The sequence below is a fragment of the Plectropomus leopardus genome, chromosome 20 (assembly GCF_008729295.1).
Source record: "Plectropomus leopardus isolate mb chromosome 20, YSFRI_Pleo_2.0, whole genome shotgun sequence".
NCBI classification, from domain to species: Eukaryota; Metazoa; Chordata; class Actinopteri; order Perciformes; family Serranidae; genus Plectropomus; species Plectropomus leopardus.
Window position 1 is genome coordinate 2374151 of NC_056482.1, and position 14814 is coordinate 2388964.

A 14814-nucleotide genomic window follows, 5' to 3' on the forward strand; every position below is an offset into this window, starting at 1 on the left:
TTGAATTCTCCCTCAAGGGATCTGATTAAATCAACAATCTGTAATGTCTGTCTTTGGAAATGTGGACCCTACAGAATGTCACGCAGAGCTGTAGCATCAGTTAGATTTGCTGTGTGTGTGCATGTGTGTGTGTCTTCAGGGCTACAGGAGGCCGAACTTTAAAGATCTGGCCACAGATCAGGCCCGGTACCAGCGCTGGCTACTGAAGAATGAGACCAAGGCCTTCTACACACCGGTGTTCGCTGAGGATATGAGGCAGGGGACACAGTACCTGCTCCAGGTAGGAGAACAGCTACAACTGATTCAGCCTCTGTTGAGTAAACAACAAACTATTGCTCTGCATCCAGTAGGCTACGTTTCCTCACAAGCATTGTTCAGGTTTCATGTAGACTCGCATAGCAAAAGCCAACAACTAACACCAGCCAGCAATGTTTGTTCAGGGCACTTTGTTGGCATTGATAAGCACATGCTTCTCATAGCACATTTTTCCAAATGTAGGAAGAGATTTTCCTTGATTGGAGATAGTTCTGATCATTGTTTAAAAGTCTATAAACTTAACTGCATGTTTTTAAACTGTCTCAAACACTCTAAACAATCTCAACTAATTTCATATCAAAGCCATGTTATTTTATAAGACACTATCACAACCATGTTCCCGCTTATGTGAAACATTTTTTTTTTTATTGCCTAACAATCCCAGGATAAGCTTGTTTGTCTAAATGATACTACCATGCTTCCCTGCTCTGTCTGTGGCCCTCAGCTTCAGGCCCAGTGGTTGCTACCAAAGATATACTGTATATCTTCAGCTCACATTGTTCCCTCTGAAAAAGTGAGATTTGTTTTTTATCAAATGCTGCTCAAACCAGAGGAAATAATGACTTTGTTCGGATTATTTTCAGCAGTGGATTAATCCACATTTGTTGCTTGAGTGAGTGTTTGTGTTTGCGGGATGGTGTGTAAGATAAACTACAGTGTGTGTTCATGAAGGACCATATCACCCAGTGACACAGTGACTCACTGATGCTTTCACCAACAAGGGAGGTAGACAATATCTCAGGCTCACACTCTACCTGTTAGTAGATAAACACACTGTTTATTTTCAGCTGTCATTTTGGTTATATTCATAGAAATCACCGGAGTTATTCTTGATCCAAAAATTAGGTTTGGCATCTTAAATTGAAGTAGTTTGAGAACACTTCAACATTTATCATGTCCTGCTGTGCTGTGCTTTCTTAATTGTTGACTAAATCCGTCTTATATCAATGAAACTGAAACTGAGGCAGTGCTCATTGTGCGCACAGAGGTGAGTCATACTCACTCATGGACACTTTCTATCTCATGTGTTAAAACTGGAAGCTTGCAAGATTTGACACCATAACACTAGAGACAGGCTAAAGAGTCCACCACTACACTGCACATTTACTGCCACTGCGCGACACTCCTGCTAATGTCTTCTCTGCTCTGACTGCAAAAACCTTTGCGTGCTCTGATAACATCTCTCTCTCTCAGTCTGTCTCTCTTTCTTTCTGTCCCTCTCTCCTCCACACTGCACACTGAGCTTTTCCTAAAGCAGCTACACGGTTGTTATTTCACTGTCCTCTACTTTGACCACTGCCAGCCTGTCACTGCTTCTATGTGGGATAGGGGAGCAGCCTCTTTGTACAAAAGTCTGTTTCTTCAGAGCTCCAGAAGTGAGATGCTTTTGTTGCAGCCACTTGGTTGAGGCCTGCACAGGAATTTTAGCAGCACTCAAGGACAAGGAAGTTATATATGTATAACAGTATTCTTAGTATGTCTTTTGGAATACTCCAGCTTGCATATTTGGTTTCATAAATGGGATAATTGCTCATCCTGGTTGCTAAAAATGTGATATATTTAAGAAATTAGTCAAGAAATGAGCTAATTTGATGGTGATTTTAATTCTTTTCCCTGCAAAGGCTGCTGGGCTGGGTCGCCTCAAGCCAAACACCCTGGTGCTGGGCTTCAAGAATGACTGGAGAGACGGCGACATGATGAATGTGGAGACTTACATCAGTATGATCCAGTAAGTGAAGCTCCGTCAAAGAGACACAGCCCTAATATAGACAATATTTTTGTTTTGCTGAAATCAGATTTTTTAAAAAATTTAATAATCTGACCCTTGTGGACTAGGCATAAATGTCACTGTATGCTCATACTCTGAGGTAGAATAATTGTAGTTGTGAAGAGACATCATCATGTTATTTCACTGTCTGCTCAGTGCACTGATGGTTTCAGCATCTGGTGCGTTTTTTCCATGAGCCACGAGCGAATCTGTTAGGAAAACGCACTAATAACGTGTTTTGAATGATATAAAAGATATGATATTAATGATCTGATCATTAGAAATGATTAAAGATGCATCCCTTGCTTCCACATACTTGTCAGTTTTCTGTCTAAACACAGTGAGAGAGATGAAAGCACACACACACACACAGACACAGATCTCTACATGTGATTAGTACAGAACAGAAAAGCAGAATCACTGCTGACCGGCACAGAGAAATGTCCTTGTGTAGTGAACGGCCAGGCGACTGCTGACAGGTGGCTGCTTGAAAACTGACATATTAGGCCGCTTTGACGTCCAGTGTGAACATGGCAGTGATTCTTGGCCCATGGAGTCCTTTTCCTCCCTTTCCTCTGCTACTGAACCTGTGATTAGTCACTCTGTTCAACAGACCACTTGTTCATTTAGTTTATTCTCAGATGATTTAATCTGAAGCGTTTTATTGCTGTTAAAATATAGGCTGTTATATGGCTATTAAAACATGTTCTATATGGCCAGAATTCAATTCAAGCTGTCCCTTCCATGGTCCCGTCCAGCTGACTGTCCCTTTTATACAGACGTCAATTTGACACTTTTACTACCTCTGCTGCCGGTTTAAATGCACGACAACTATGCCCTCCTCTCCTGCAATTATACTTTTTATACAGAACAGCATGGTAGAGTAATGGCACAGTATTCTCGTCTTGAAGAGTCAGTGCAAAAGGGGCTGTTGAGGGTGTTTCTCAGTATGCATCACACTCAGCTTAACTTCATCAAACTGCTGTCAGAAACATGAGTGATCAAACAGGCACAGGGCCAGATTAACCTGTTAGGGGACCTGAGGGCAAGAACTAGTTCACAGTAACTTGATAAACAAAACTTTTAGAAAACTGTACAATAGCACTGTAGCACAATATAACATGACATGACAGATCAAGAACTTACCATAGCCTCATTTCCACTGCACAAAAACATGCTAACACACGCATCTGACATCCGACTTTTAAATGCAATGGGAAAGTGTACAATCGCCATTCACACCTGGGGCAGTCATCACAGGTATTAATTTCTTCCAGCTCTGATCGGCATTTACAAAAACAAAACACCCGGGTGAATGTGCTAATTCCAGCTCCGTAACCGGCGAGCTGGAATGACGTGCCACCACTAATTATCCTCAGTCTCCTCCTAAGCAGATCAAACATTGATCCAAATGAGTCTGCTCTGAGTTTGAAAGAGACTGAATAAGTAAGAGATATATAAAAAAGAAGTAACCAACGCAAAGTTTTCACAGACCTCTGTCCATGCTGCTATCTACCTGTTCTACAGTCTGTTCCTGACATCAAAAACTGACACACTAAATCAACCCACACACACACACAGAAAGGCATACCCATCTGCGGCAGTGCCATGCTCACTCTGTGCTCTACTGGCAATGGGAAAAGAGTCTGTAGCCTATTTTTTAGCAGGTTTACCTGTGTTTGACAAACCGGCTTGCATGCAATAATTTTGCTGAGAAAAGGGTAGAAGTTTTTAGAAATTTACCTGTTAACTACTACACACAATGTGAATTAACCCAGGAGTAGTGTTGTGTACAGCGTGTCCATGTGAAATCCTGTTAGCCCACTGAACCCTAAATCAGTCATGTGAGACTGTGAGTGAAGGACTTAAGATGAATGAGTTCCTGATTGTAAAGTGTGGGGGATTATGGCATTAGGGCTGAAGGTCAGAGATGGCTCAGCCTAGCAATATTAAAATCACAGCTAATACGCTCAGCAATGCTCCCTTTACTTTCCATCGAGCGAGGAGCCGATGCAGTGAACACACTACAAGGTTCAAACTTCTGTTTGAACCTGGTATTTGGTGCATGCAGTTTTCTCAGCATTGTTGTCTTCCTTTTCAAATTATGCATGTCTTCTTGGGTCTCTGTTTAGTTAAGCATGCCAAGTGTCATTCTGTTCTCTGATGATTTAAATCTTTCATTTGTTTGTTGTTCTTCTCAGCGATGCCTTTGACTTCCAGTACGGTGCTGTTATTCTGCGACTGAAAGAAGGACTGGATGTATCCCATATCCAAGGACAAGGTAGCACACACACAACATGGCTCCAGAGAGGCAGCAAAGTGACTGAAGTCATAGGATTTTTATTCAATATTGACATGTAACACAATATGGCAGCTGTCTCCACAATCACATATAAAATAATCCAGTTGATAATCACCACAGTTTATAATGAGATCATGAACAGTGAAAGGCTAGGTAAAAAAATACTTAAGCAATTTGGGGAACCCATGAGATGCCTTACAAAGATCAAAACAGCAGAGGTTTGTATGAGTCAAGCTAAAAAAAAGATTGCAGGATCCTACATTTCCTATAATGCAAATTGATAGCATATGTTGTTGATTTTATCAGGCTAATCTCAGTTTAAAATTTTTACAAACGCGTTTAAGTTTAAAAGACAAGTGTTTACTAGACAGGAAGGGTCCAACAAAAAGATCCAGTTGACATTCCTCAAGACCAAGGTTCTGTACTGGAATTTAACGTTGCATAACAGGTGTGATTGAGGGTTATGTGAAATTTTATCCTTTATCTAAACCAGGTTATTATAAACATCTAATATTAAGTGTAAATTATGTGGTGTCTGTTAATAGTTTTGTCATGTATGAAAATAACTGGTGAAGATATTTTTATAACATGACATATTCAGCAAAATGAGGTACATGACATCAGGCCCACTTCAGTACAAACTACAAAACACTACACTACACAAACTGATTTACCACATTTTGTTTTGCATTGACCCTGCATACTGTATGGCGGAATGCAACATATGCTGTCTTCAATTGTCTCAACACATTAAGGAACACCTTATCCCTCACAAAAGTATTCAACATCAGCAAATCTGGAAACTGGTCTGGAGTCTCGTAAAGTACGTCCGTCCATCCTGGGAGTCATCCCTCTTCAGTTGCTTCCTAGGGTTTCTACCGATAATTTCCCTGGTAATGGGTTTTTTGGGGGGAGTTTTTCCTTATGTGCTGTGAGGGTCCAACAACAGAGGGGTATCGTATGTTGTTAAGCCCACGGGGCAAAACGGAACCTAACCTTTCCTTAATTTCTCTTCCTCCTGCACCTTCCTCTTCATCTGTCCACCCATTCCATTTCCTCCCAGATGAGTTGCTGTCCTCCCAGGAGAAGTCCTCAGGGACAAAAGATGTGATTGTGTCCATAGACACCAGCAAAGACTCTGACGCAGATTCATCCAAGCCGTCCTCCAAGGCCACCAGCCTTCAAAACAGTCCGGCTATCCAGAAAGGTGAGACTGCCTCCACATTCAGCTCACTGAGTTTAGATTCCCACTTTACCTTCAGGCTTCAGACAGAAGCTGTTAGTTACAGTGACAACCAGGTGAGACTCTGTGTGTGTGTGTGTGTGTGTGTGTGTGTGTGTGTGTCTGTGTCTGTGTGTGTCTGTGTGTGTCTGTGTGTGTCTGTGTGTGTCTGTGTGTCTGTGTGGGTGTGTGTCTGTGTGTGTGTGTGTTCGTTCGTGTGTTCCTGTTGTCCAAACACCAGTTCAGCTTGTGACAGAGGAAGGCTTTTTCATTCAGTATATCAGCTGAACATTAGTCTCAGAGATCCCTCTTACTCCATCAATACATTTCTTTATTTTTGCCTCTACGCATACATGCACACACACACACACACACACACACACACACACACACACACACACACACAGCGACCCTTCCCTGACAGGAAGTCGCCTCACGTACCCCTGACCCCAGTCATCCCTCCAGGCCCAGTTTGTTAGTCCAGAGAGAGAGAGAGAAAGTGCCACTCACACAAGAGCAAGCAAGCAAACACAGGAAGCGTTCCCATTTTGTGGGAGCTGTGAAACATTCCCAACTGAAGCAGAGCAGCAGGCCTCCTCCACTCTGGAGTCATGACCACTCTTAGAGGATTTAGTGGTATTTTGGTATTTGATGTTTGATATTTATTGTTGTTAAATGTTGGCAACACTTTCATATATGAGCTTTTAGGCAAGTTTAATCTACTAAGAGCCTGTTTTCTATTTAACCCCCTTGTACTTTGCTGTTGATGGTCTTCCATATTTACCTGTTTGTCTTGATAATTTCACAAACTCATACATGTCCACAGCACTAATAACCACAAGTACAACAACACAGCTGTATCATATCAGTAATACAGTTGTAATTAACTGTATGATTCTAATGGCTTCTGCATGTTTTTGATTAATACGCAGTTTTTGTCAGGCTGAAAACAGTATAAAGTGTGGCCATACTGTAATACAGGTTTGACATTTAAATGTTTTAGGGCTTATACAATGTGCTACTCTTTGGTTTTTGTTTGTTTGTTTTTGTTTTTTTGTTTAAAAAAAAAAAATCCCAACATTGGACCAAACCAGTTTACTGAATTTTACCAGGTCCCATATGATTCAGCAGTCAATTCTGCGTACCACATAGTGACATAGTGTCCCAACAGAAAAGAAGTTCATCATGTGATACTCGAGCTCTGTGTCTATGCTGAATCCATTAAATATGCACCTCTGCTACTTCATGTAAACAAGCCCCGTAGCTATCAGCTGTGCACTCCAGATCAGACCGGAGACTTAAACACTTAAAAGATGGGTGAGTAGATGACTTGCTATCTTCCTGCATTTGTAACGTTAATTTTCAAATCAGACAACACACATTTTACATTATGATATTTACTGGAGATTACATACAAGATAACCAAAAGCAAGTAATGTTACCCTAGCTTGTTTTTAGCGATGGTCATGACTTCAGCAGAAACATTCAGCTCCCCGGCAATCTCCCCACAGCTAGTTCACGCTATGTTTGGGTTTTGTAGTGAAAAAAGTAGTTTTTGTATAAGTAATTCCCCATTTCAGCTTCAAGAACTGGTCCTTATCCACTGCAGCGCTTTCAAAGCAAGCATCAGATTTAAAAAAAAGTGTCCAACAACAGTTCATCTCATAACAGCGCCTGCAGCCCGCAAGGACAGCTTTTTTAAATGACATAATGACAAATGCTGGTTCATACGTTTGCATAAATCAAACTGGATTGAGCCCGTACACTGGAACAGAAGAGACCAACAAAACCGGAAAATTGACCCAACTCTAATTCAGTTAGTATGGCAATTTTTAAGTACGGCAATTCCATATCATGATTTATTTGCAAGTTTTGTTCACGTTTTTAACACTATACTTTTTGAGACTGCATATCATGAGACACATTTCCAAAAGTAATGCACATCTTGTGTCAGTCAGTCTGTCTGACTTAACCTTAGTAAAATAATGTATTTCCCCCAACCCCAATATATATCTTGATAGTAGTAATTAATGTCTAAAATAACTGAGGGTGCCACGCTCAGTGAGAACTCATTGGTCTGTTAAAGTAACAAGACATAACAAAGTGAAGATGAATATCGTGATTTGGGTAATCCTCTTAGTGCCAGCCTAAGCTCCTACTGTACCTGAGCCATCATTAAGATACAATCTTTGCCCACTTCCCTCCTCTTAGGAGAGTTCATAGCATTCTGAATCACCCTCCTCACTGTGGGACATTTTTGATTTAATCCAAACTGAATCTCAGCAAAGACATTTAGCTTTGAGGGTTAGAACTGATTTGTGTGTAGGCTGTTTGCTGCCCTCACGTGGCTCTGAGTGTTCCTTACCAAATGGCCACTTTCATTTATTGTAACGTGAGAGTTCGGACTCCGAGCCTGAGACATTTCCAGAAATCAGAGAGAACAGTTTGAGCTCTCTGTTCAAACTGGTGCCAGTGGAAAAGTTCAGCATAGCTTCTTGTTTTTTCCTGATTCTTAGTTCCAGTCTGTTAGCATGAAGCTCCCAGCTAACCATTCTCCTCAGGACCATGTGTGTATGTCTTTTTCATTTTTCTTTTGGCATTTTTGACAACTGTAAATGTTCTGATGTTCTCACCTTTATGATGATTCATTAGCAAGAAAGCTGGGTTGTATGATGATGGCACACCAAAGCAACATGTTGCCTCAGTTCTAAGTTGTCTCTCTCTCCTTTTGTCTCACATTTCCCAGATGACGATGATGATGGCAAAGCACCAACTCAGCCCCTGTTGAAAAAAGGCAGGAGATCCACTTATTGTGTTGCCTTTAAACCTTTCTCTTCCTTTCTCTGCTGATTTTAATCTTTATCTCCATTCGTCCTTCTGACACCTCATTTTCCACAGTATATTTTGAATTCCTCTTGTATTAACATAGCGTCCTGCACCCTGCTGTCTCTGTTTTGTGTCTCTCCATATCTGCTCCATGTTTCCGGCCCGCTAGCTTCTTGGCTTTGGGGAATAACATTTTGTCTTTTCCTCCTGCCCTCCTGTTTACAGTCTCCAGTTTGTAGCTCAAGCCCAGTCTCTGAAGCTGCACTCTGTGTGATAGTGCCTTTTACTCCATCCAAGTCTTGAGTGTTTAATACTGTGAGTGTGTGTCTTGTTTGTGTGTCTTCAGTCTCTTTTGCCTACTGCTTCTTCTCCCTCTGGAGGTGACAGTTTGTCTGTAGCTTTCTTTTCCAGGATAAAAACTGCTCTTCTGTGTGCAGATTTTCTTCTACGAACCCTGAGTTTGTCTCTGTGTCCACCTTCTGACAGAGACCCACACGCTGCTTTATTTTGTCATTCATTCAGTCCGAATCAAAGTGCATTCATTAGTGGAGGTTAACTGTGTGTCACAATCAACATCCTGGGTGGATATTAGTTTGTTATTCAGGAGTATCTCAAGTGACTGTCTGTTTTTTTAATAGCATTTTTCACCCTCACATTCAGATATTACACAGTGTCAATACACAAATCAAACCTCTGCATGTCCACTTTTTATAATGCTGCAAACAGCTGTCAGTGTGTGTACTTTGTCCTCACAGACCAGGAAGTCAGATAGTTTTATAGACTTATAGAGTTGCCCCGATACACTGGAATTTCTAACTTCAATACACAGCATTGAACCATACCATTGTCGATACCACGGGAAGCATTGATGTTGGGGTCATACAAATTAATTTTTTTATAAAACAAGAGGCTATAACAAGACAACAAGGACTTTTCTTGGTTAGCAGAAACAAATACAAAACAATACAACTTTTTGGCATAATGAAAACAATCTGAATCAGAATGAGATTTATCACCAGGTCTTCACTTTGCTCTTTGGTGCATAAACGTTAAAAGGAAATAAAATAAAGGCAAATTACTGTAGCAGTTGGGATAATAAATGTAGAATAGAAACACATCAATAAAAATATGAAAAAGTTATTTGAAAAAATACTATACCCTCCTTACTTTGATTCTTTGGAAATTGATCTACAAATGTAACATTTTTAGAATTTTTAAGTAATACAACATTTTACTAAAACAAGCAAAACTTTTGCTACAGTATGGTTTTTAATTCCATAGAAACTAACATCTCCAAAATGCCTAATTCTAAAAACTCCTAAAATCTACAAGGGGCTCAGAGATCACAGCTGCAGCGTTGAGGTTTAATAAGCTGCCTTATACTAAAATTGTGTTAAAGACCATCACTCAAAAACACAAGGCCACATTATCCTTCAGAATTCAGTTAACAGTCCATATACATCTGTCCACAACTACACCAGCTTTACGTTTTTTTGTTTGTTTTTTTTTTTTGCTTGGGATGTTTGGTTACTGTTCCACCTGACTGCCACTCTCAGGACAGGCCTACAAATCATCAAATGATATAAATTACAGTTGTATCTTGCCATTTAAATGAATTTTTCTGTGTTTGTCTTGTTTGTTGTTTGTTGGGGTGTATATGTGTATGTATACATGTGTGCGTGTTTGGCGACCATCCCTGTAGACAAGAAGAGCCCAATTGTCCCACTGAATGTGTGTGACCAGAGGCTGCTGGAGGCCAGCCAGCAGTTCCAGAAAAAACAGGGGAAGGGCACAGTTGACGTCTGGTGGCTGTTCGATGATGGAGGTGAGTCTGGGTGAAAGAAAACTGTTTGTTTTTGGGAGATAAGTCCAGTGGTTATCAACCATACCCAGGCCCAGGTGTTCCAGAACTGATTTGATCAGAATGATCTGAATCCCTGAATTTCAAGATTACATCAAATCTGGATAACCACTTCTCTAAATGGGATGACATTTCACTGCATTGAACATCAAGTAAAAAGCAAACATGCAGACACTTGTCTTTAAGTGTCTTTATTTGAAGAGACAGAGAATATGAATGCAATAAATATATAAATATAAATATATTTGACCAACATGCAAGTTTATCACTTTTAGTTCTTTAAATCCACTCTGAATCCAGCCTCCTGCTGAGATCAGGATAATTTAGATTTTTTTTTATCAAGTATCCCAATCCTCCTAAAAAAGTTAGGAGACACATACTGAAGGTTTGATCTAGGTCTAAACCAAAAATGGGTTATGTGCTTAAATCTGATTTTACCATTTTTATTTTTAATTTGAAAAAAACATTTTAAAGATTTGATCCAATAAGATCGCTGAAATGCAATCAGATTATTTCTGTATGTCAAACATAATCCAAATAGCTGTTCGAGACCATGAGCTACTTTCCACTGCAGCTCACACATTTTACTGTTAATACTCCCTGTGACACATAGACACAACGTCTATGTTTTAGAACCATGAATCACATTGTGTTGTCAAATAAAATAATTCTGTCTGCAGATAAAACTTTTTTTTAAACTTCATATTTATTCGATTTTTAATTGAAACATACCTGAAGAAAATAACAACAACAATAATAATGATAATGATAATACTAATAATAAAATGTGTGGGGGGTTACTACTGCACACCCTTTACAATTTTAAGCATCAACTTCAGACCAGCCTACTGAACAACACTTCTTTTCTTTTATAGTCTGTCCATTTTTCCAGCGTTGTGCATGTTTTCCTGCATTGGTCCTCAGATGAAAAATACATTTTTCCAAAGAATATAGTTCCTCTATAATGTAAAACCACTGTCCTGGACTTGGAGGGTCATGTTTCAGCCAGCTCCTTGTAACGGCCTTTTTGCCAGTTTAAGGGTTTTGAACAGGTAGATGTCCTTCTTATGAATGATGCCATCGGATATCAATCTTAGACACATAATTTGTGGGTCCCTTGGTATCTTGTAACCTAAAATTCCCTCAAAAATAAAAATAACTGCATCCCAAATTGTTTTTGAATTTTCTACATGACCAAAATATATGGGACTGATTGACATTCATTTGGCCACAACGTCTCTAGCAGATCTGTTGTTTACCTAATTGTTTGTATTAAATATATGGTGTGATATAAAAATTAAATAATATTTTTCCAACCAAATTCCCTTTATCTTTTAGAGCTAGTAGAGGTTTGCTGTGTGCTTCAGATTGAATGCCACTCATCCCCGGACAGATTAACGTTCAATTCTGCTTCCAATTTTAATTTCACATAAAATGTATTTCTACCATTACATTTTTGTAAACTCTTGCAGTTTTACTCTTTTACACTATTTTGGAGGGGGTTAGTTTATGTGCACCAGTCAATACCTTTATCACATCATTAGCTTCCTCTGAAATTTCTTTTTTAAAGTCTGTATTATAAAAGTGTCTTAGCTGAAAATTTAAACAAGTTCTCATTTTTTTAAACTAAATTCTGTTTTAAGTTTTTCTTATGTTTCAAAAAACGTTTCCCTCTACAGTGTACATACAGCTGTGATCCTTTTTCTCTCCACCTTACGAATGTAGGATCTGTCTGTCCAGGTCTAAACCTGGGGATCTGAGAAGGCCAAATGAGAAGCTTCCTGTCCCCTTCCAATCCATATCTTTTGACGATATCATTCCAGACTTTTCATGTCCCTTCTAAGATTACATTTTCACTGTTTTGTTCAGTGTAATCTTTTCCTCCAAGCCTAGCCTGGAGTTGGAGGTAGCCCAGATTCAGTTCAATTTGTTTCCATCTAGCTTGGTACTCTGGAGAGCACCAAGATTTGGTAGTGAGAGGCCTCCATTTTCCTTGTCAATTTAGAGAGTCCTAAACTTGACCCTTGGCCTTACTCCTGCCAAGACAAACCAAGATATCTGTTTATCCCTTGCTGTAAACTGAGAATCTGGATTTGTTACTGGAAATGATGAAAAGGGGTACAGCAACCTCGGCAGTATATTCATTTTCACCACTTCAGTCCTCGAGCTAAAGTCGAGTATTAATGATTCCCATTTTTTAATGTCTTTCTGTATCTTATCATTTAATATATTGTAATTTATTTCATACATTTTGTTTAGGTCATCAGTGATCTGTACTCCCAAATATTATATTGTTTTTACACCCCACTTCAGTTTACATTTCTAATTTCCTGCCATAGCGTATAATTGAGAGCAAGTATCTAAGTTTTTGTGATATTCAATTTGTAGCTTGACATTAATCCAAAACTACTTATGATGGCCATAAATTTGAGTCAGGGTGTTGGAGGAAGGTGATAACGTCGTCTGCAAAACGTCCTATTGTATGTTGCTCCTTTGCAATATAAATTCCGTACTTAATTTTTTTGCCTAATAGCTTGAGCCAAGGGTTCTATAAATATCGCAAACAAGGAGGGGCTAAAGCAGCAGCCATGGTGAGAACCTCTGGATAGCTTAAAACTATCTGTCAGGGTGCCATTGATCTTTATTTTAGCAACTGGGTCTCTATATAAAGATTTTATACAACTAATGAAAACCCAGTCTCTCTGATACACCATACAGAAAAGTCCAGCTGACCCTATCGAAGGCCTTTTCTGCATCGAAACTCACCAGGGCTGCACTTAGATGTTGTTTATTAACCTGCTCTATAATATGTAGTGTTCGTCTGATATTATCATGTGTTTGTCTTCCATTTATAAACCCTGTTTGATCTTAATGTATTAAATCAAGTAAGAAATCTTCGGTTCGTTTGGATATTATAGATGTAAAGAGTTGGTAATCTACATTTAAAACTGAGATTGGGCAGAAGGATTAAAAGTATTCCTCATTTTTACCTTCCTTTTGGAATAAGTGATATCACCGCCTTTTTCCATGATGGTGGTGTCACTGCTTTTTGGAGTGTCCAATTGAAGGATTCTAGCATTACAGGTATCTTCTTTGAATGTTTTGTACCATTAATTTGGAAAGCCATCACTTTCTGGGCTTTTATTTGTTTTCAGCTTACTTATTACTTTCTCCAATTCTTGTTTTGTAATGGGGGGCTATTAATTTATCATTTTGTATTTTCCATATAGAGGGAGGGTCTAATGATAGCAAGAACTGTTTAATAATATCTTCCTCAGCATTGTTTGATTACGTAAATAGTATTTCATAGTACTCTTTAAGGTTTTACTGTTGATATCTTGTCCTAATTGGGTAATTTCCCCCTTCAGAGTAGTTTTTAGGTCTTTTATCGCTCCAGTTATGTCTTTTGAATTGGAATTAGGTGCTGGGCTTCTACAGCCTTCTGCCGCTCCACCTCGAATGCTAGCTTGAGCAGCTGCAGTGCTTCGCAGTCGCAACACCTTTTTCATGAGTGGCAGCCAATTTAGAGCACAAGAGGCTATCCATCAACAGCAAACCCTTCAGCAACCAGGCAGTGCTCCAACAATCCCCATCCTTCTTCCGGGAAGAGGAAAAACTGAAGGCCAACGCCTCACCTCCCGATTTAGGCCCACTGAATACACCCAGGGATTGGGAAATGCTAGTGGACCTAGGCCAGAGGCCACGACCGCCCTGCTACCAGAGCTGGTCCTCTTGTCCATCTCCTGCCAACACGCTTACATCATTGCGCTGACATATTATATATATATATATATATATATATATATATATATATATATATATATATATGTGTGTGTGTGTGTGTGTGTGTGTGTGTGTGTGTGTGTATTTGTAGACCGTTTGGCACCTTGCGATTGTATGTTACTTTTTGCACCTTGTTTTTTATTATACTTGGCACCTTGTTTTTTTCATCTAACATTTTTTATATTTTTATATTTGTTTTGTTTTTTTTACTGTTGTATTGTTCTTTTACTGCTTATACAGTCATAGCTGCTGTAACAATGTGAATTTCCCCACTGTAGGACAAATAAAGGATTATCTTCAAATAACCCTCACTTAAAACAGTTGTGGTGCAGAAACACTAGGGATTCCCTAGTGTTTCCCATTCTTTTACTGAATCTTGATGACACTAATGTTGAAACTGTGCTAATTGTAGAGATCTTCTGTGCTGCCATGGGTAAGATGTGTGTGAAGCATCCGTGTTTTCACTGACATAGATGTAAACTCTGAGTGCAACTTGACTGGTGAGCAGAGGGATGCAACCATGTGCCAGTATTATTAATTTTATGAAGCCCAACAAATCTCTCAGGGTTTTCCTCAGAGGGTTTCACAACATACTACCCCCTAAAAATATGAAAGCAGTAAAGAAAAAAATCACAGTTTCAAACATTTCTCTTTATTATGGCTTCTGTATCATGAACAGTTACGACTTAGCATCCCATAGTCATTGATATCCATAGAAAGATAGACAAAAGAGAGAG

At 39.3% G+C, this 14814-nt stretch overlaps 1 protein-coding gene across 1 annotated transcript in view; it reads left to right on the forward strand.

Annotated features, from left to right (window-relative positions):
- Positions 1-14814, forward strand: part of slc12a2 (solute carrier family 12 member 2) — a 99057-nt gene that overhangs the window by 64561 nt on the left and 19682 nt on the right. Inside the window, exons 17-22 of the mRNA XM_042509081.1 lie at positions 140-280; positions 1938-2044; positions 4285-4364; positions 5449-5592; positions 8354-8401; positions 10136-10258. Coding sequence (XP_042365015.1) covers positions 140-280; positions 1938-2044; positions 4285-4364; positions 5449-5592; positions 8354-8401; positions 10136-10258 — 643 coding nt within the window. The remainder of the gene's footprint in view (positions 1-139; positions 281-1937; positions 2045-4284; positions 4365-5448; positions 5593-8353; positions 8402-10135; positions 10259-14814) is intronic.